Source organism: Oryctolagus cuniculus, chromosome 2, assembly GCF_051225735.1.
Source record: "Oryctolagus cuniculus isolate XC-2025 breed Fujian yellow rabbit chromosome 2, ASM5122573v1, whole genome shotgun sequence".
Taxonomy (NCBI): Eukaryota; Metazoa; Chordata; class Mammalia; order Lagomorpha; family Leporidae; genus Oryctolagus; species Oryctolagus cuniculus.
In genome coordinates this window covers 51,721,969-51,744,431 of record NC_142868.1, presented here as the reverse complement: position 1 = coordinate 51,744,431, position 22,463 = coordinate 51,721,969, and the positions used below count along the sequence as shown (strand labels likewise).

General features: G+C 41.3%; 1 protein-coding gene across 25 annotated transcripts in view; it reads left to right on the top strand.

Moving 5' to 3' along the window:
• The window catches only part of CBR4 (carbonyl reductase 4), a 66,095-nt gene that overhangs the window by 15,917 nt on the left and 27,715 nt on the right, over window positions 1-22,463 (top strand). For 6 of the 25 annotated variants that reach the window (XM_089325490.1, XM_002709317.6, XM_089325489.1 and 3 more), the window contains one exon: window positions 4,759-9,150. The exons of 13 other annotated variants lie outside the window; for them this stretch is intronic. In XM_089325490.1, coding sequence (XP_089181616.1) covers window positions 4,759-4,937 — 179 coding nt within the window. In that variant the 3' untranslated portion in view covers window positions 4,938-9,150. Of the gene's footprint in view, window positions 1-1,368; window positions 1,741-4,758; window positions 9,151-11,095; window positions 11,317-22,463 lie in introns of those variants that run through there. 6 more of the 25 variants (XM_089325494.1, XM_089325493.1, XM_089325492.1 and 3 more) reach the window with 3 other exon arrangements.

Sequence of the window (22,463 nt, the reverse complement as noted above, 5' to 3'; positions counted from 1 at the left end):
GAGACAGAGAGAAAGGTCTTCCTTTGCCGTTGGTTCACCCTCCAATGGCCGCCGCGGCCGGCGTGCTGCGGCCGGTGCACCGCGCTGATCCGATGGCAGGAGCCAGGAGCCAGGTGCTTTTCCTGGTCTCCCATGGGGTGCAGGGCCCAAGCACCTGGGCCATCCTCCACTGCACTCCCGGGCCACAGCAGAGAGCTGGCCTGGAAGAGGGGCAACCGGGACAGAATCTGGCGCCCGACCAGGTCTAGAACCTGGTGTGCCGGCGCCGCTAGGCGGAGGATTAGCCTAGTGAGCCGCGGTGCCGGCCCAGAGTCACTTATAAGTCAAGCCTAGCATTTGCTAAGCCATAGTCACAAGATGTTTCTTGCAAACTGTTTCTACTGTAGTTCATTTTTTCTTAGATTAAAATGGAACATTAATTTTTCTTTTGAGAGTTTGTGGAGTTAGAAGTATTTTTGGCAGTTTGCTAGAATTAAAAAATACCTTGGAATAAATGATAATTGTGTTATGAATTCTTTGAGAAGATACCATAAATTAAGTATTGCATTCATAATTTTAATTCATTCAACTTTTATAACAAATGTGAGGTGAGTTTCCTTCCTGGGGTACTCTGAGGCACCTTTGAAAATAAGTGTGTCAAGAGACAGCAAACTTTGGCAGTCATGAACCTGCGTGAGAGCAGTCTTAGGATGTTTGGGTTGCCTATTGATGATGGCTCTTTGGTGTAATTAAGTTTGAGTTACAGTTCACTTGAAATTCTGCAGAGGCTGGGTCTCACTGTCTTGTGTCAGCTGCTGCTGCTTTTATCTTGAATTCCTTCTGGCCATCTCATTATTCTTAAGGATGAAAGGAAATGTTGCTGACTTTTAAAATGAACATGGTAAGATTTTACAGCAGAGTAGATAGTATTTCACAATATAGCTTCACAGTGAAACACACAAATAACACAAGATTAGTTTGTTATCCCAGGTCCTCATTACAGACCATCTGAAGTTAGAACTGTGCGTTTTTTCAATAACTTCTTATCTGCATATAAAGTTAATATATATCTGTTGTAAATGTTTAGAAACAATATGAACATACAAAGAAGAAAATAAAAATCACTTGTAATTCTGTTCACTAAATCACCTGTAATTCTGTTTACAAAATATTATTAATATTTTGATATATTTTCAGTCATTAGTATACATTTTGTTTTTAGTAGTGGTATAACTGAAATCATTTGTAACCTTTTATATAATTTTCATTCATTTAAATATAGCATCTATAGAATCTTATTTTTTAAGATTTTATTTGTTTACTTGAAAGTCAGAATAACAGAGAGGCAAAAAGAGAGAGAGGTCTTCCATCTACTGGTTCACTCCACAGATGACTGCAACGGCTGGAGCTGTGCCAATTCGAAGCCAGGAGCCTCTTCCAGGTCTCCCATGTGGATGCAGGGGCCCAAGGACTTGGGCCATCTTCCACTGCTTTCCCAGGCCACAGCAGAGAGCTGGATTGGAAGTGGAGCAGCTGGGACACAAACCGGCGCCCATATGGGATACTGGCCCTGCCAGTGGTGGCTTCACCTGCTACACCACAGTGCCGGCCCCATCTATAGCATCTTTTAAAATATCTGCATATTTTAAATAAATTTATCTTGACTTAATTAACCAATTGCTTATTGAAAGACCTTCAGCTTACTTCCAGTTTTTCTGATAAAACCATAACTGTCATAGAAAACTCTGATTATTTCCATAAGACTTTTTTTTTTTTTTTTTTTTTGGACAGGCAGAGTGGACAGTGAGAGAGAGAGACAGAGAGAAAGGTCTTCCTTTTGCCGTTGGTTCATCCTCCAATGGCCGCTGCAGCCGGCGCACCGCGCTGATCCGATGGCAGGAGCCAGGTACTTCTCCTGGTCTCCCATGGGGTGCAGGGCCCAAGCACTTGGGCATCCTCCACTGCACTCCCTGGCCACAGCAGAGAGCTGGCCTGGAAGAGGGGCAACCGGGACAGAATCCGGCGCCCCGACCAGGTCTAGAACCTGGTGTGCCGGAGCCGCAAGGTGGAGGATTAGCCTAGTGAGCCTCGGCGCTGGTTCTATAAGACTTTTAAGAAAACTTTAAAATATTTCTAAGTTGATAACCTAAGATAAAGAAAAGTTAAATTTTTCCACCTCAAATGTCTGCAGCAGCTAGGGCTGAACCAGGCTGAAGCAGAGAGCTGGGAACTCAGTCCTTGTCTCCCACATGGGTGGCAGGGACCTATGAACTGGAGCCATCATCTGCTGCCTCATTGGGTGTGCATTAGCAGGGAAGCTGGAGTCAGGAGTGGAGCTGGGCTGGAGTCTGGGCACTCTGATGTGGGATGCAAATGTCTTAACCCTTGTGCCAAATGCTCACCCCCTAATGTTAATTCTTAATTCAGTGTGTAGTTCACATCTGTCAAGTACTTCAAATGACAGAGCATTTAAGTTGATTTATAGTTGGACTTATAATTGATTCAGTTGTAATATAATCCAATTTGCAAATTATATTTTTGAGATTGCACATTAAACTTCATGTATCATGTCTTAACTTGTAGTCCATCTATTTTTCATGACCTTAATGTTTTTAAAAAGATTTTTACTTATTTATTTGAAAGGCAGAGAGAGGCAGAAAGAGATCTTCCATCCCATGGCTCACCTTTCAGATGCCTGCAAGGGCTGAGCCGGACCAGGCAGAAGCCAGGAATTCAGTCTGAGCCTGTCAAGTGGGAGGCTGTGATCCAACCACTTGCTCCATTACCTGCTCCCTTCGTGGGTGTGCATGAAACTGGAATGGAGTGCAGAGCAGGGATTTGAACCCAGTACTCTGATATAGGATGTGGGTGTTCCAAGTGGCATCTCTTTTTTTTTCTTTTTAAAGATTTTATTTATGTATTTGAGAGGTAGCGTTACAGAGAGAGAGAGAGAGAGAGACAGAGAAAGGTCTTCCTTCCCTTGGTTCACTCCCCAAATGGCCGCAACGGCCAGAGCTGTGCCCATCTGAAGCCAGGAGCCAGGTTCTTCCTGGTCTGCCATGTGGATGCAGGGGCCCAACCACTTGGGCCATCTTCCACTGCTTTCCCAGGCCATAGCAGAGAGCTGGATTGGAAGAGGAGCAGCTGGGACTAGAATCGGCACCCATATCGGATGCCAGCGCCACAGGTGGAGGATTAACCTGTGCCACGGTGCTGGCCCCCCAAGTGGCATCTTAACCACTTTGGCAAATGTTTTCCCCTTGGACTGACTAAAAACTTTTTCTAATTATTCCATGGGATAAACTTTTGCTTGCTTTTTTTTCTTCTTAAAGATTTATTTTATTTGACGGCCGGCTCAATAGGCTAATCCTCCACCTTGCGGCGCCGGCACACCGGATTCTAGTCCTGGTTGGGGTGCCGGATTCTGTCCCGGTTGCCCCTCTTCCAGGCCAGCTCTCTGCTGTGGCCAGGGAGTGCAGTGGAGGATGGCCCAAGTCCTTGGGTCCTGCACCCACATGAGAGACCAGGAGAAGCACCTGGCTCCTGGCTTTGGATCAGCGCGGTGCGCCGGCCGTGGCGGCCATTGGAGGGTGAAGCAATGCAAAGGAAGACCTTTTTCTCTGTCTCTCTCTCACTGTCCACTCTGCCTGTAAAAAATTTAAAAAAAATTTATTTTATTTGAAAGAGAGGTAGAGAGAGAGGTCTTCCATCTGCTAGTTTACTCCTCAAATGACCACAACTGCCAGAGGTGGGCAAGGCTGAAGCCGGAAGCCAGGAGCTTCATCTGGATCTCCCACATAGGTGGTAGAGGCCCAAATACTTGGGCCATCTTCTGCTGCTTTTCCTATTCCACTAGCAGGGGGCTGGATTGAAAGTGGAGAAGCCCATATGGGATGCCAGTGTTGCAGGTAGTGACTTCACCCGCTATACAACTATGGCGGTCCCATTTTCTTTATTTGAAAAGATAATTGAATAGTGTACAGAATACTGGTTATATGGGTTAAATATTTTATTAGTAATATATGTATTTATATGTCTCAGATACAAATTAGGATATTTTTATATAAAACTATAGTTCTTCCTGGCATATATCTATATTATTTAGAATTGTTTGCATAATTTTATGTGGCTTTTCAAACTATACAACTTTAGCATATGTTGTCTGCAAGCTCTATTGTATACACCGAAACCTTATTAAATTTTGAATTTTCTGTGTATACTTGAATCAGAATTTGACAGGGCCATGAAGTTGTTTATTCTATGGTTTGGAAATACTAGTCTTTCTAATTGTTAACTAACTTAGCTGTAGCAAGTGGATCGAATTTTTGTCACAATTGCCAGATCAGTTCATGTGATTGTCTTCCTGCCTTGACACTGCTTCTCACTCTTACATACTCACCCACGGAAAGTTACTGAATTCTGTGGTATTTTGTGTATATCCCTGTTCGGCTGTTCACCAGACTTGGTTGTCTCATGACTGGGTGTGCAAATGACTGTTTGGTTCATAAATTATGAGTTCCCTAAGGAATGGAATTTAGTTTTATTCATGTTTGTATCCATCCACCTACATTTTGCTTGGATTTGGGCCAGTATTCGGTAAATGTTCAGTGAGTTAAAATGGATATAATTATAGACTTATTTACTTGATTGCTAACAAAACTGTATTTCCTAAACAAGGTCTATTGATACACTCACATTTTCAGGGGCAAGTTTATTTTCATTTTTAAATTGAGCAGATGTGTCAGTTTCTTTTCAACTAAATAACCATTTCTCTTTTAGGATTTGTTCGCACAGATATGACGAAAGACTTGAAAGAAGAGCATTTAAAGAAAAATATTCCTCTTGGGAGGTTTGGAGAAACTATTGAGGTGGCACATGCGATTGTATTTCTTTTAGAGTCGCCATATATTACAGGGCATGTTTTAGTAGTGGATGGGGGCTTACAACTTGCAATATAATTTATAGGTTATTCAGCTATCATGGTAGTTATCTATCTATATCTGGCCATTGATGAGATAATCATGCCTACATGAGTGACATTTGTTAATCAAACCTATTGATGCTACATATGTTGATTTCTTTTCATAAACCTGAAAAGGAAAATGTTTTCTAAAGGGTGTGTATCATCTACTTTTGGTTATTTTATAGGCTATAACAAGGCTTTTTAAAGTGATACGTGGTATTTATATATTTTGCCTGAAAAGAAAAATTATATTGCCTAATTATGAGGAATTATTTTATTATATTAGGCTGGGTTTTCTATAAGTTAACCTTTTTTGGGCTGTTGCCAAAATAGAAGAGTATTTGCAGGACATTGATTAGCTGTCCGTATCTTTGCAACCCTAGTAAAGCTGAATGTTGTATTCCTTTTGCATATGCTTAGGCAGTCAGTTTTTATACAGGTTGAAGCAGTTAGGACCAGTTAGGTAAAGACATGAATTGAAAATTGATTTCTTAGAGTGATACTACTCTTGATTAAGCAGCTGGGCAAAATAATTTGAATAATTAAGTGTGGTATCAGTTAACCTCTTTAACAGAAATTCTCAAAGGTGATGAGGATTAATCCTTGCCTTAAAGTTTTAACATTTGATACAATAATGAACTGCATATATCTCCTGAAATTTGAAAATTGCTTTTTACCCATAAAAAACTAAGTATAACATTAAAGTGTTTACAATGGAAAATGCTTATTGAAAATGAATGCAAAAACACTTATAGTATAATCTAGATATACATGTAAAAAAGCAGGGAAAGCCCTAGAGAAAATATGCCAAATACCATAGTTTTCTAATGTGCTGGAATCATATGTATTTTTTTCTTTTGACTTTCTGAATCTTTTACAACTATTCATTTTTTTTTACTGATGTCATTGTGTAAAAAACAAAATAACTTTGAGATGAGAAACAAAGTACAATGAGACTAAAAAAAAAAAAAGCCTTCAGTGTAGTCAGCTACTTAATGTAAGAAATAATAACATTTTTGGGGCTGGTGTTGTGGTGTAGGTGGTTAAGCTGCTGCTTGCTATGCTGGCATCCCATATGAGTGCCAGTTCAAATCCTGGCTGCTCTGCTTTTCATCTACCTCCCTACCGAAGAGCTCGAGAAAATAGCAGAAGATGGTCTAAGTGCTTGGGCTCTGTCAGGTCGAACACTTGTACTGAGTTCCTGGCTCCTGGTTTGGGCCTGGTACAGCCCAGGCTGTTGTGTCCATTTGGGATGTGACTCAGCAGATGGAAGATCTCTCTTTTGCCATCCCTTCCTCACTGTCTGTAATTCTGCCTTCAAATAAATAAATAAGTAAATGTTTAAAAATAACATTTTAAAAGTTAACGATATTTTGTATAGTATTTTAATGATTTTTAACCTAAAATTTTAGAAAGTTATAAAAAAGTATAATAAACAATAACCTAAAATAAATATGAAATAACAGTGAATTAAATGTCTTTACAAGAAATAGTTACAGCATTAGTCTTTAAAGAGAATATTTGCCTAGGAATAGAGGTAAAGACTAACTGAATATAAACTATCAGCATTTATTTTGTTTTGAAATCCTGTGGGGAATAGTGTGATATTTTCACTGTTACTGGATTTGTATTGATTTTTATTTACTTGAGAAATATTTTAAATTGTTCATTTTAAAAATTAATCTTTTTATGGGTTGTTTTGAGATGAACATTATTTTATCTAAGCCAACAATTTTATGTTGAAAGTGCAAAAATATGAATATACCAATAAATTTAAAGTAATAATATCAGAGCTATGTTCTAAATCAAGATTCCTGATATGTCATTTTAAATTTATTTTTGAAATAATATAGATTAATCTGTTCAGGATGTAAGAAGGTTATGGGTGAATAAAATTAGTAATATTAGGCAAATTGTCTACTAGATGCAAGGCATGTTAATTAATTTATCAGGTAGTGTGAGTTCCAGGCATATAGAGGAGATGCGCCACTCAAAATCATTTCAAACGTGGAGCTTCTAAGGTAGGAGATTTATTTATGCAGCTCTAGAATAGGAGGTTTGTCCAGAGCTGTCTCATCTACTGACCTTTGGCTGGCTGTGGTTTTCATTATGGTGTTCTACCCAGGCTTGAGTTCCCTTCTCTTCTTGTTCTTCAGTTATCAGTGAGGGGGTTGATCCAATTGTTGATTAGTAAGAAAGCATATTGCATTGAACATAGGAACACTAAAATGTGGACTAAAGATGTGTTTAGGGGCAGCGTCGTGGTGTAGCAGGTAAAACTGCTGCCTATGATGTTGGCATCCCATATGGGCGCTGGCTGCTCCACTTCCTGTCCAGCTCCCTGCTAATGGCCTGAGAAAAGCAGCAGAAGGTGGCCCAAGATCCTGGGGCCCCTGCTACCCATTTGGGAGACCCAGATGAAGCTCATGGCTTCGGCCTGGCCCAGACTCAGCTATTGCAAGCATCTGGGGAATGAACCACTGAATGGAAGATCTCTCTCTCTCTCTCTTTCTCTCCCTCTCTCTGTAACTCTTTCAGATAAAAATAATTTTTAAAATAAAGATTGGCCGGCACTGCGGCTCACTAGGCTAATCCTCCGCCTTGCGGCGCCGGCACACCAGGTTCTAGTCCCGGTCGGGGCGCTGGATTCTGTCCCGGTTGCCCCTCTTCCAGGCCAGCTCTCTGTTGTGGCCAGGGAGTGCAGTGGAGGATGGCCCAAGTCCTTGGGCCCTGCACCCCATGGGAGACCAGGAGAAGCAGCTGGCTCCTGCCATCGGATCAGCGCGGTGCACCGGCCGCAGCAGCCATTGGAGGGTGAACCAACGGCAAAGGAAGACCTTTCTCTCTGTCTCTCTCTCTCACTGTCCACTCTACCTGTCCAAAAAAAAATAAAAAAATAAATAAATAAAATAAAGATAGATCTAGCCTTTAAGTGTATGTATTTACACTTTAAAATAAAAAATATAGCCTTTTAAAAGTATTCTACCTTTTCCTCAGCCTATATCAGAATAGTAGAATACATGCAGAGATCTTGAAATAGGTCAAGTCCACCTTCACTGCTGCACTCCAGGTGAGTTCTCACACACTCCCATTCACCTGGTAGATTTTTAAAAAATTATTTAAAATTTTCATTTTTTAGAAATATTTTATTTGAAAGGCAAAATACAGAGAGAGAGAGAAATCTTCCATCTGTTGGTTTGCTCCCCAAATGGCTGCAACTGCTGGGGCTGAGCCAGGCCAAAGCCAGGAGCCAGGAGCTTCTTTAGGGTCTCCCATGTTGGGGCAGGGGCATAAGCACTTGGGTCATCTTTTGCTGCTTTCCCAGGCTCAGTAGCCGGGAGCTGGATTGGAAGTGGGGCAGCCAGGACTCAAACCAGCGCCAATATAAGATGTTGGCATTGCATGTGGTGGCTTAACCCTCTATGCCACAGCACCAGTACCCTAAGATTTTTGTTTTTATTTGAAAGGGCAGGGAGAGGCAGAGAGAAAAAGAGAGGTAGAGGAGGAAGGAGACAGGAGACAGGAAGGCAAAGACTTCCATATGCTGGTTATTACCCAAATGCCCCAATAGCTGGGGCTGGGCCAAGCTCAAGCCAGGAGCCCAGAAGTCAGGTGGATCTCCTTTGTGTGTGGCAGGGATTTGCTGTCATTAACAGGAAGCTGGAATTGGAAGCAGAGCTTGGACTTGAATCTAGGTACTCAGACATGAGTTATAGGTGTCGTAAGCAGTGTCTTGACCACTGTGTGGAGAGCACCCTCCCCTGACCTGGTGGTATTTGCATTCTGTTTCTGAAATTAGCTGCTACCTTACAGAGGCTCAAGAACTTCAGACTTCTTAAGACATATCTCTGTTACCTGACTCCTAGAGCACATAATCCAGCCTGTGTTTAGCATTAAACAAAAAATGGTTAAAGCCAGTGTATTAAAATATTTGCATTGAAGGTTTTAAAGTTTGTGTTCCTTCTATTCATATTCAGCTGAGAGTGTGTGTAACTTTTTTAGAGTTAGAATTATTATAAATTTCTTTGGAGGGGAAGAAGTAATTTGTGCCGAGAAATCATTTAATTTACATGCTTTTGTTAACCAGAAGAAAGGCAGAAGACTATTCTGGATATTCAAGAGTTGTACCTTCCAGTGTTGAAACCTTTTCTCAAGCTTTATTGTCCTAATTTGACCTATTATTCTTAAATAAAGAATTTAATAATTAACTTTCTTTTATGGTGATTTTGTCTTTAAGCTACACTGTAAGCTTGTGAGAAACCATGTAGTGTTCTCCTTCATTTAGCTAATTAAGGAAATCAGCAAATATTTATTGTACTTCTGTTGATTTCCCCATCTTACCGACTTGGCTCTGAGTACTGTGGACATAGTAAGTAAATACTAATAAATCGGGATATCTCTTTAATGATTCAGCGTCATCAGTCTTTACACTGGGCTGTAATCGGGGAGGTTGTTGAGAAATATGTTCGGAATTAGTGCTACCTGGGAATTGCAGCTTTTGATCATATTTCTGTGATGTGCCTCCCTTTTCTTGTCATTTATCTCTTACTTTGATGTTTATTTTCACTGTATAACTGAATTTGCAGTGTTAAGCCTATCAACTATTTTCTTAGTATGCTTTCAGTGAGTAATTACCACTTATTAATTTGGAATTCTTAGGCTAGTAATCAAAATGGAGATGGTATCATCTGTAGGACTTAAACATTTTTAAAACACATATCAGAAGTCTTTTCCTTCGAAATTTTTGATAGATGGGTAGGGCAGAGGGAGGGAAGTAAGGCGATGTTTTCAGGAAAAGTTTGCATTGATTCAGATTACTCATTCTTTCATGAAATGAATATTTATTCTTTGTTGCTGTAGATCAGCCACCACTAATCATGGGCAGTACATGGTAAGGAGAAGAAAAAGAAACCCTGATTTCCTGGAGCTCGTAGACTGATAGGGTAAAGTGGAGGCAGAGGGCAAGCAGACCTTAAACAACCACACAAATGTAAAATTGAAACCAAGCTAAGCACAAGAATGTTGGTAAGTCATTGTTGGAGGAGTTGGACCTATTTTAGAAGGTCAGGAACGACTTCTGTGAGCAGGGAGATTTAGCAGTAATTCTGTTCAGTGGCAACAGCATGTGCAGCAATCTTTTGGTGAGAGGAATGATGAGTCGGGAGGTGAAAGGCTGTGGTGCTTGGAGTGCAGAGCAGAGCGGAGCATGTCCTGGGGTGAGGTAGAAGGGCCAGACCATGCTAAGGCCATTCATAGACCATGTTAACAGTTTTGAGCTTTATCCAAAGAGCCATTGAAGGATTTCAAATAAGAGGATATCTGATGCATTTTGGAAAGATTTTTCTAGTAATAGTCTGGAGAAAAGGTTCAAAGGGGGACAGCGCTGTGGCGCAGCAGGTTAACACCCTGGCCTGAAGCGCCAGCATCCCATATGGATGCTGGTTCAAGTCCTGACTGCTCCACTTCCGATCCAGCTCTCTGCTATGGTCTGGGAAAGCAGTAGAAGATGGCCTAAGTCCTTGGGCCCCTGCACCCACGTGGGAGACCCGGAGGAAGCTCCTGGCTTCAGATCGGTGCAGCTGTGGCTGTTGTGGCCATCTGGGGAGTGAACCAGCAGATGGAAGACCTCTATCTCTGTCTCTACCTCTCTCTTTAACTTTGTCTTTAAATTAAATAAAGGTTCAAAGGGGCTCATATAATGCAAGAAGACCATTTGTAGTAGGTCAAGTGAAAGATGATGGAAGGTCAACTCTAGGGTAGAGGAAATAGAAATGGAGACAAGTGGTCAAACTTAAGATTTAGGAAATAAAATCAGTGCTTGGTGGTCAGTATGATTTAGGTAACAGATATGTTTTTGATTTATAAACCTGCATGTGCTATTTACATGCCATTCACAGGAAAAGAGTAGAGCAGGTTTGGGAGTATCATGAGTTCAGTTTTAAGCATACTAAATTTGAGATGTTTGGGAAATACGTAAGAGATGTCAAATATGTGTGGGTGAGGAACTCAGAGGGGAAGGTCTGGGCAAGAAATGTTGAATAAGACATTTCTGGGGGCTGGCACTGTGGCACAGTGGGTTAACACCCTGGCCTGAAGCGCCGGCATCCCATATGGGCATCAGTTTGAGACTCGGCTGCTCCACTTCCCATCCAGCTCTCTGCTATGAACTGGGAAAGCCGTGGAAGATGACCCAAGTGCTTGGGCCCCTGCATCCATGTGGGAGACCCAGAAGAAGCTCCTGGCTTTGGATCGGCGCAGCTCTGGCTGTTGTGGCCAATTGGGGAGTGAACCATCAGAACCATCGGATGGAAGACCCGCCCCTCCCGTGTAACTCTGGATTTCAAATAAATAATTCTTAAAAAAATTTTCTGTAGAATTGGTAATAAACATCTTGAGCATTAAGGAATGGAAGAGATTGCTAAGGTAGGGTATTTGCAATATTTTTTATTTTATTTTATTTATTTGAGATGTAGAGTTGCAGACAGAAAGGTCTTCCATCTGCTGGTTCACTCCCCAAATGGCTACAATGCCTGGAGCTGAGCAGATTTGAAGCCAGGAGCCAAAAGTTTCTTCTGATCTCCCACACAGGTGTAGGGGTCCAAGCACTTGGTCCATTTTCTACTGCTTTCCTGGGCCATTAGCAGAGAGTTGAATCAGAAGTGGAGCAGCCACAACATAAACTGGTGCCTATATGGGATGCTGGTGCTGCAGAGGCTGAGCTTAGTATGCCACAGCGCCTGCCTCAAGGCTTTCATAGCATATTCTATGTGCCAAGCACTGTTCTGTGAGAATAGGGTGAGGCTGTGAGGAACACTGGCATTTAATGACTGGTTAGAGATAGGTGAGCCTGTACAGGAGACTGAGAAGCATTAGTCTGGAGTGGTAGTAAAAACTGGGAGAATGCTATGTCCTGGAAGCCAAGGAAAGAACATTTTCTGGAAGGGAAGGGTCCTTCACATTGTTGCTGCTGGGGCTATTATTAAGTGAGGTGTCAGAAGGTGGTTTCGTAATATGGAAACCATTGGTTACTTCAGTATGAATTGTTGTTTTTGTATTGATAGGGACAGAAGGCAAGTGGAAGAAATTGAAATTAGATCTTCACATTATATCCAAAGATCAATTCCAGGTGGAAAAAAGATTTAAATGTCAAAACAAAGTACTTAGTAGAAACTACATAGCTGAATATTTTTTCTGGGGTGTGGTAGTTCTTAAAAAGAAAAAATACTAGTTAAATCCTTTTATTTATCAAGATAGCAAAAGACTGATTACTTATAGAAGGCTTTATGTAATATGGATAATAAAGAGTCACTATCAAGACTATATAAAAAACATTTATCAGTCAGAGTAACCAGGAGGAAAGTGGGTTAGATACAGAACAGGCCTTTCACAGGAGAGGAAACATGGCACACACATGCTGACCATGTGTGCGAACTAATGAGAGGTACTGCAAATCAAGACCCTATGAGATTTCAGTTGACATTCAAGTGGAAAAAAATGTCTAATTGATTATCCCAAGTGATATAAAACAGGCCTTCTCAAACTTTAGTTTGAATCACCTGTGGATCTTAGAAATGCAACTTCTGAGTTAGCAGATTTGGAGAAGAGCGTGGGATACTGCGTTTCCTAGAAATTTCCAGGTGATGCCAGTTAATACCACAATCGAATTTGTGGACCATAATTTTAAAGAAAATCTATTTACTGATTTTTTTTCTTTTACTTATTTGACACGTAGAGTTAGACAGACAGAGAGAAAGGTCTTCCTTCGTTGGTTCACCCCCGAAATGGCCACTACGGCTGGCGTGCTGCTGCACTGATCCGAAGCCAGGAGCCAGGTGCTTCCTCCTGGTCTCCCACGCGGGTGCAGGCGCCCAATCACTTGGGCCATTCTCCACTTCCCTCCCGGGCCACAGCAGAGAGCTAGACTGGAAGAGGAGCAACTGGGACTAGAACCCGGCGCCCATATGGGTTTCCGGCGCTGCAGGCAGAGGATTAGCCAAGTGAGCCACGGCACCGGCCCCTGATTTTTCTTTTTTAAAATTTTTATTTTATTCGTATGAGAGAGACACACACAGACATACTGTCTGCAGATTTAACTCCCCAAATGCCTGCAACAGATGGGACTGTGCCAGACCAAAGCCAAGAGCCTGAAATTCCTTTGGGGTCTCTGAGTTGGATGGTAGGAAACCAAATAGCTGAGCTATCACCTGCTGCCTCCTACAGTGCGCATTATCAGGAAGCTGAACTGAGAAGCAGAGCAGGAACCCAAACTCAGGTACCCCAGTATAGGATGCAGGTGTCCCAAGTGGCACATTAATGTGCCAACATTTTAATGCATTTTAAACCCAAGAAGTGTTTAAGAGGAACTTGGCCTTAGACCGTCTATCTGCAGTGCTTCTGGGAAGCATATTCTGCAGATGAGATTCTGTCGGTCCAGTCACTGGCTAGAATGGCATAGACTCCATTGTTAGTGGAGATGAGATGATAATCCCTTACGTTACAGCAGTACATTAGTGCAGCTTCTCATCTGGTGAATTAGAATGGCAGGTAGTTGAGAATCCACTGGCAAGCAAATACCTTTAACTTTCATGGCACGTGGGGGAAATGGTAGTTATAGGGGCTGTGGAGTTGGTTGCCTGTTGCTAAGTTGCACTGATACATTAAAAAAAAGAAAAGAAAAGCTCACGTTAGCCATTTACCAACTTGGGATGCAACAGGATAGTCAGGAGTCAGCATTTAAAAGTAGGCATCTTTTTGTAGTTTATACTGGGTGAAGATGAAGCCCAAGACTTAATAATAGAATACACGGGCTACAAACAAAGCAGATTTCTCAGCTTTGGTGAGTCTCCTGTGTAAAGGGCCCTGGTTGAAGAGGCCTGGGGTGGGGTATTTGGCTCTGTGAGCTTAAGAATATTGATCCCTGGGGCTGGCACTGTGGCATAGCAGGTAAGTCCTCTGCCTGCATGCTGGCACTCCATATGGGCACCAGTTCAAGTCCCAGCTGCTCCACTTCTGATCCAGCTCTCTGCTATGGCCTGAGATAGCAGTAAAAGATGGCCCAGGTCCTTAGGCCCCTGCATCCACATGGGAGACCTGGAAGAAACTCCAGGCTCTGGATCTGCCCAGCTCCGGCAGTTGTGGCCATTTGGGGAGTGAACTAGCGGATGGAAGACTTCTCTCTCTCTCCCTGTCTCTACCTCTCTGTAACTCTGCTTTTTAAACACATAAATTAAAGAATATTGAGCACTAGAGTCCCATGAATCCTCAGGACCTAGAGGGGTGGCTCACTTCCCCTTGCTAGGGGACAGGAGCTGCTACTTCTTGGAAATTATTCAGAACCTTTGACTGAGACAGATTTCTTGCAAGCCAGTACTTATTCACCCCAGAGCTACCTCCCTCTTCTCTTCTGGCTGTGAGATCAAACACTAGGGTCAAGCTTACCATGAGCTGATAGAGAAGTAAGGATCCTTCGAGGAAGTAGAGATAGTCAAGGAGCAACAGGACCTGGCAAATAAGTATTCATTTTTTATTGTTACTGTAACACAACATCACAAACTGGGCATGTTAAAACAGTATCCACTTATTATCTCAAAGTTCTGTAGGTCAGAAGATTGGGTGTTGGCTTATTTGGATCTTTAGTTTAGAGTTCCAGAAGGCAAAGATCAAAGTGTGGTAGAGCTGGGTTCCTTTCTAGAGGCCCTGGAAATGATCCGTCTCAGAGCTTGTTCAGATTATTGACGAAATGCAGTGAATGGTGGTTAAAGGTCCGAGATCCCACTTTTCCAGCTGCCTGGCTGCTGGCGGCCAGTCTCCTCCTCGAGCAGATTATACACCATGAAGGCGGGGACCCACCTGTTCTCTGAATCTTTCCAGCTTCTTCTTTCTGACTAACGCCAGAAAAAACATCTCTGCCTTTGAGGGTTCATATGATTACATTGGGTCCAACTGTATATTTTGAGATCTGTAACTATAATTTATATCTGCAAAATCCTGTTAGCAGTGCCCTGAACATTACAGGATCCAGGGATTAGGAAAGGCCTGGACACCTTTTGGGGTCTGCTGTGGTTTAGATCTGGTTTGCCCACTAAAGGTTCGTATGCCGGAAGCCTGGTCCCCCGTGTTAACAGTGTTGTGATGGAAGAGATGGGGCCTAGTGGAGGCTGATTAGATTGTGGGGGTGAGTTGGATCCTGTGGATCTTGACTGCTTTAGGTCTGGAGAGCGTGTCGTTACTGCTTTTTCAACTCCTAGCTGCTAATCTTCATTGTGCGTTGAGGGACAGTAATTATATTCCCAAAGGCTTTTTGCTGTTTTCCTTTAGTCTGCAGGTGGCCCTCTGTAGCCCATGCTGGGACTGATGTTACAGTAGCTATTTAAAGCATATGCAGGAGTTGGTGAATTTGCTAATACTCTTGGGAACCAGGTGCTACTGTCATTTTCAAGGCATTGTTCACGGGGTATGCCAGTTCTGTTATATTCTGTGGATGAATAAGTGATTATTTCAACAGTTATCCATCAGATACCTTAAAGAACATCTAAGTTCTGATAAAGTATTTGGAGTTTAAAAATTATTATATTTTAAATGAGCCCTATTTATGTATTTAGTTTTATTTTATTTGATATGTGGAGAGACAGAGTTTCCACCCACTGACTTACTCTCCAGTACCCACAGTAGCTGGGGCTAGGTCAGGCTGATTCTGGGAGCCAGGAAATCAAGTCTCACGTGTAGGTGGCAAGGACCCAATTATCCATTACTGCTGACTCACAGGTACACATTAGCAGGAGTTTGGAATTGGAAGAAGAGCTGGGACTCAAACTCGGGTACTCTGAAATGGGATGTGGGTTTCACAAGTGGCATCTTCACCTGCTATACCGAACAACCAAATTTAAAAATTATTAGCATCTTAGTTTTTTCTAACCATTGTGTTATGATGTCATGGGCATCACACTGGCTTTTGACAGCAGGTGGGCTCGACTGTGACTTGGGCTCTTTGACAAATGTTCCCAGTGGTTCCAATCTCGCCTGAAGCTGAAATCAGCTCCAATTAATATCAAGGCTTCAAGTCATAGAAATCCTTGCTCAGATCTTCCATTTGTTTTAGTGGAAAAAACAGATTTTGAAGGCCTAGAAATAGAATTTTATTTTAGCACTTAGAGTTCTACTTGGGCAGTTAATTAAATGATCTGAATAATAGGTTTTGAATACTCAAAGTGAGGAGTATGCTGTTAGATGAAGTAAGTTTTATGAAGTGGTTTGTGCCCAGTACACATTTAATACTGGTTAGTCTATTTTTTCTTCTTCTTCTCTGATTTAACAGTATGAATTCTTTTTTTTTTTTTTCCTTCCCTTGACTTCTGTAACTTCTCATTCCTGGTTTCCCTTCTGTCTTTCTGGTCAGTCTTGATTTCCTTGTGTGCTGCTTTTACTAGTCTGGTGTCTTGGTGATTTCTCATAGTTCTGTTCATTTGTTCGTTCGTTCTTTCTTTCCTTCTTTCTCTCCCTCTCTCCCCTCCGCTACCCTCCCCTCCCCTCCCCTCTCTTCTGCTCCCCTCTCCTCTCCCCTCCTCTCCTCTCCTCTCCTCTCCCCTCCTCTCCTTCTTCTTTTCTTGTTACAGAGAAGCAGAGAAAGAGAGAGAGATCTTTCGTCTGTTGGTTCACTCCCCAAATGGCCACAACGGCTAAAGCTGGGCCGATTGGAGCCAGGAGCTTCTTCTGGTTCTCTCACGTGGGTACAGGGGCCCAAGGACTTAGGCTATTTTCTTCTGCTTTCCCAGGCCATAGCAGAGAGCTGGATTGGAAGTGGAGCAGCTGGGACTCAAACTGGTGCCCATATAGGATGCTGGCCCTGCCAGTGGTGGCTTTACCTGCTACACCACAGCGCTGGCCCTTCAAATGTCTTCTTGTTCAAAACATTTTCATTAGCACTCTAGCCATTCTTACAGTTTTCATGAATCTACTGACAGTATCCGAGTATAGCTTCACTTCAGTGTTTTCTTCATGATTTAGATTCACCTCCTTGTATTTAGCTATATTTTGAACATGTCCTCTTGAGTATGCTTTAGATTCCTCAAAACCAACATGTAAAAATTGGAATCCATTATCTTTCTTTGTTAACCAGCAGTTCCTCTGTGTTGTTAATATGCGCTCTCAGTTCTTAGATCCAGTCTGAGTACTGGTTGTCATCCTTGGGTATTTTCTTCCATTCCAAACATATACTCATTCATCAAGGTTTATTCTAACTCATAAGCAACCTTGGATTCTTCTAACTCGTTCCATTCCAATATCCATTAACCTGGCCCAGAGTAGAAAGATTTTATCAGCATGCCTATTTTATAACATCTTCATCTGCCTTGAGTTACATATAAAAATACTTTTGCAAATAGAGTACAAATGTGGTTGTGTACTTTTTCCATTTTTAAATTAACCTCTTGGTAATTTTTAAATTCTTTTACACTGACTCATGGTAATTCTAACCTTCTTTTATCAATTTATGGCTTTCATCCATGTTTCTTTTGGGATGTTAATTTTTTTCTTCCTATTTCCTATAGAATATTGACACTTTTTAAAATATTCTACCAGTTTTTGGTTTATGTTTTCAGATTTTTTGCAATATATAATAAAATAATATTCCCTTTGTTTTATCTATACCCTTTCAGAAAATATTTTTGTTTTTTTACATCTTCATTTTAAAAATATTTAATGTGATGCTACTTTCTTTTTTTTAAAGATTTATTTATTTGAAAGAGTTAGAGAGGGGAGAGATAAAGAGATCTTCCATCTTCAGGTTCACTCCCCAAATGGCTGCAATAGCTGGGGATGGGCCAGGGCAAAGCCAGGAGCAGTTTTTCCAGGTCTCCCATTTGGGTAGTAGGGGCCCAAGCACTTGGGCAGTCTTCCATTGATTTTCCTAGGTGCGTTAGCAGGGAGCTGGATCAGAAGTGGAGTAGCTGGGACTCAGACCACTGCCAATATGGGTGCCGTCATTGAGAAGTTGATTAAAACACTCATACACACACAGACTGTTTACTCACTATCTAGAGAGGTACACACATTGAATTTTACAGTTTTTAAGGGATTCACAACAGACAACCCAGAAGCCTACCCATGTATCCTTTAGCGTCTTTGGATGAATGAATCTCAGTAATTTAGAAGTTATTTTTGTTCCTATGACAACTCTTGACACACAAAATAGAATAAATTTAGAAATGTGGGGTTATTTTTCAAAGTTCATTGAAAATATGTGTACTGAAGAAAACTATGCTTGTTTTAAAAAATTTTTTTTGGCAACAAAATCAAGTTTTTAAAAAATTATTTATTTGAGAGACAGCCTCACTGAGTGACCAAGAGCTCTCAACTGCTGGTTCACTCCCCCAGTGCCACAGTGGCCAGAGCTGGACAGGCGAAACTGGGGAACTGGTAACTCAGGTCAGTTCTCTCATGTGGGTGGCAGAGACCCAACCACTTGAGCCATCACCTGCTTCCTCCCAGGATGTGTTTTAGTAGGAAGTTGGAACTGGGGGCACAGCTAGCACTCAAATCCAGGTACTCTGATATGGGATGTGGGCATCCCAATGGCAGCTTAACTGACAGGTCAAATGCCAACCCCTAATAAAGATGTTTTAAATAGAGAGAAACTCAAGTGGCATCTGTACAGCATGGATGACATAAAAATGTATTTCTATCAAATGCTTCTAGCTGGTGAATTTCTGTGTATCCTTTAAGACCCTTTGAATACTTTATATATTCTCTACTTTCAGTACATAACATGTATTAAAATTACTAGTTTACTCATATTCCCTTCTAGATTTTGAGTTGTGGAATGTGTGTTATACATCTCTGTACAGCTGAATTGTTCCTAAGCTAAAAATCTGAAAGTGGAAAGTTTTTGATTTTGGGGGATTTTGGATTTTCACAGTAGGGCTGCTCACCGAGTAAAATTTATGCATATATTTCAAAACCTGAAAAGCTCCAAAATGTGAAACATTGGGGCTGGCGCCATGGTGCAGTAGGTTAATCCTCTGCCTGCGGCACTGGCATCCCATATGGGCGCCGGTTCCAGTCCCAGCTGCTCCTCTTCCAATCCAGCTCTCTGCTGTGGCCTGGGAAAACTACTGTAGAAGATGACCCAAGTCCTTGGGCTCCTGCACCCGCATGGGAGACGGGGAAGAAGCTCCTGGCTTCAGATTGGCACAGCTCCGGTTGTTGTGGCCAACTGGGGAGTGAACCAGTGAAAGGAAGACCTTTCTCTCTGTCTCTCCCTCTCACTGTCTGTAACTCTACCTCTCAGATAAATAAATAAAATTAAAAAAAACTGAAGCATTTCTAGTCGCGAGCATATGGTTTAGGGAGAGGTCAGTTAAAAGTAACTATTTGGGCCCTTAGGCCCTTAGAGAGCTACCAAGCAGCCGTGTGACTTTCGCCTGATTTCCCAGTGTTGAATTATTTTTAATCTGTCTTTCCCTGTGGCTACATTGTCCTGGGCTCAGATTGATCACTGGTGGTCACTGCTGCCCCATGGTTGGCAACCTAACTTCTATGCTCTGGGCCCCAGATGCAGGTCTGCCTTGATCTGTGTCTAGATCTGTGCCCACGTGATGTAGTTCTAAGGCTGGGTGTCCTAGCACTTAACTATGTTTCTCCCCTGTTTTTTTTTTTTTTTTTAATTATTTTGTTTAAGGACTACGACTTCATGCATTTAATATATACAGATTTGGAAACATGAAGATTCTTCTCTCCTACTTCCCTCCCACCCATACTCCCATCCTTCTTTCTCCTCCCTCTTCCTTTCCTATTCTTATTTTTTACAGAGATCAATTTATCAGATAATTTTAATATTCATAAAGTTAACCCTACACTTAAGAAGAGAGTTCACCAATTAGTATGAAAAAACACCTCAAAATAAAATATATATAATAAAATATATATAATATATGTAAAATATATATATGTATGTAATATATATGTGGGAAGTCAACAGACAATGCCTAATTCTGAAAAATCAAGAAATACTCTTGTATGGAGAAATAAAAGTGCTGCAGAAAAAAAAAAGAAAAAGAAGAGAACAAGAAATAATTAATTAGAAATGAGAAGGTTAATACCTAGTAAATCAGAGATTAAAATGATTCTGAGGAACAGGCTCCAGATCATGTTATTGTATAACTGATAAGCAGAAAAACTAAATTTAAACATTAAACTATAAACTACAAAATGGTATTTGTGTGTAATATATACACATATATATATAATATATATATATATAGTTATTTGACAGCCAAGGCAAAGGCTATTCAAAATCAATGCATCTTGAAGTGTCAGTTTCACTCCTATAGACTGTGTTTTAGGTACTGTATTAGTTACCACAGATCAGAGAGACCATATGGTATTTGTCTTTTTGTGACTGGCTTATTTCACTAACTATAATGGTTTCCGGTTGCATCCATTTTCTTGCAAATGAAAGGATTTCATTTTTTTTTACCACTGTGTAGTATTCCATAGTGTATATATACCATAATTTCTTTATGCAGTCTTCAGTTGATGGACATCTGGGTTGATTCCGTATCTTAGCTAACGTAAATTGCCCAGCACCTAACTTTATATCTGTGGTGGCAACAGGCTGGGGCTAAGGAGGGGGACATATTCCTACCAGATACTTAGAGTGATTCTTCTCACAGTGCCCCTACTTTGCTTTTCCGTCTTCTACAGTAGGAAAACAGCCTATCATTCTTGTGAGAAATTGGTCTAACTTGGCCTGCAACCTGAATGCAACTGAAGAGAAATGCATAAGCTGTGTTTTGCCATCCTTGGAAGAGGATCTGTCATCCACAGCTCACACAAATACCATTTTATAGTTTAATGTTTGTTGAAATTTAGTTTTTCTGCTTATCAGTTATACAATAACATAATTTGGAGCCTGTTCCTCAGAATCATTTTAATCTCTGATTTACTAGGTACTAACCTTCTCATTTCTTTTTTTTAATTTAATTTTATTTTTTTGACAGGCAGAGTGGACAGTGAGAGAGACAGAGAGAAAGGTCTTCCTTTGCCGTTGGTTCATCCTCCAATGGCCGCTGCGGCTGGCGCACCACACTGATCTGATGGCAGGAGCCAGGTACTTATCCTGGTCTCCCATGGGGTGCAGGGCCCAAGGACTTGGGCCATCCTCCACTGCACTCCCTGGCCACAGCAGAGAGCTGGCCTGGAAGAGGGGCAACCGGGACAGAATCCGGCGCCCCGACCAGGACTAGAACCTGGTGTGCCGGCGCTGCACGGTGGAGGATTAGCCCAGTGAGCCGCGGCGCTGGCCAACCTTCTCATTTCTAATTAATTATTTCTTGTTCTCTTCTTTTTCTTTCTTTTTTTTTTTTTTTCCTGCAGCACTTTTATTTCTCCATACAATAGTATTTCTTGATTTTTCAGAATTAGGCATTGTCTGTTGACTTCCCACTAAGGAATATGAGAATTGGCTTCTCATTGACCAACACCCTCTCCCACACTGCAAACATACTTCTTCCCACTGTCCTCCAATATAGTTATATCATGAATAATGGTGTTGTTATAGCTAGACACTGTTATAGATGAACTATGTAGCTGGTACTTCTCCTTCCCTACACATTATTTTCCCTTGAATTTTTAATTTTTTTTGGCTCATCTGTTTCATTTTCTGTGTTCTCAGTGGTAAGGTATGAATCAAACCCTTCACAGCTGTGTTGCTATCCTGTTGGTACCTTCACAGACATTGGGTGGTTTACTAACTTTTTAGCCTGCGTGTTTCTCCCTGGAGACTTCTGTGCTGCCCTGGGCCTGGCTGCTTGCTCTCTGGACCTGCTGCCCAGTCACCCAGGAATCCCTGTTGCTTCTCCCATACTCCAGCTCCCATTTCATGGATCTGTGTCTTTCAGTGGTTTATGATCTCATTTGGTGGAACACATCTTCCAGGAATGTTGTGAGAAAAGATAAATGGCAGGTAAAATTTCTGATACCTGCAGTGCTTGGAAATGTCTTTAATTCTGTGATATAGTAAGTTAACTAAGTACAGAGTGCTAGGTCATTTCTGTTGGAATTTGGAAAGAATGGCTCCATTGCCTTGTGTTGGCCAGTGTGACAAATAAAATTTGTTTTGTGGGATGTGTTTGCCTCTGGGAGTGCTCAGGACCTCTTTTCTTCTCCTCTCGTTGTTAGGACATTTCATTAGGTTGTGCTTTGGACTGGGGCTGTTTTCATTTATTGGTGGACCATTTGAATTGCTCTTTTTTTGTGACCCTTTCTGGAAGTTTCCTCATTTTGTCTTCAAACTCTATTGAAGTTTAAATTTTAGCTACTTACTTAAATTTTGTAAAGTTCCTTTTCTGATTGATTACTCCTTATTTATGGGATACTGTACTTCTTTCCGAGATACAGTCATCTTTAATTCTTCAGAGAGTGTTAATTAGAGATTAGTAATTGATCATTAACAATAAAAAGTTATTAACATTAATGCAAATATTAATACTATTAGTATTGATATTAACAATAGACTTTTTTTTCT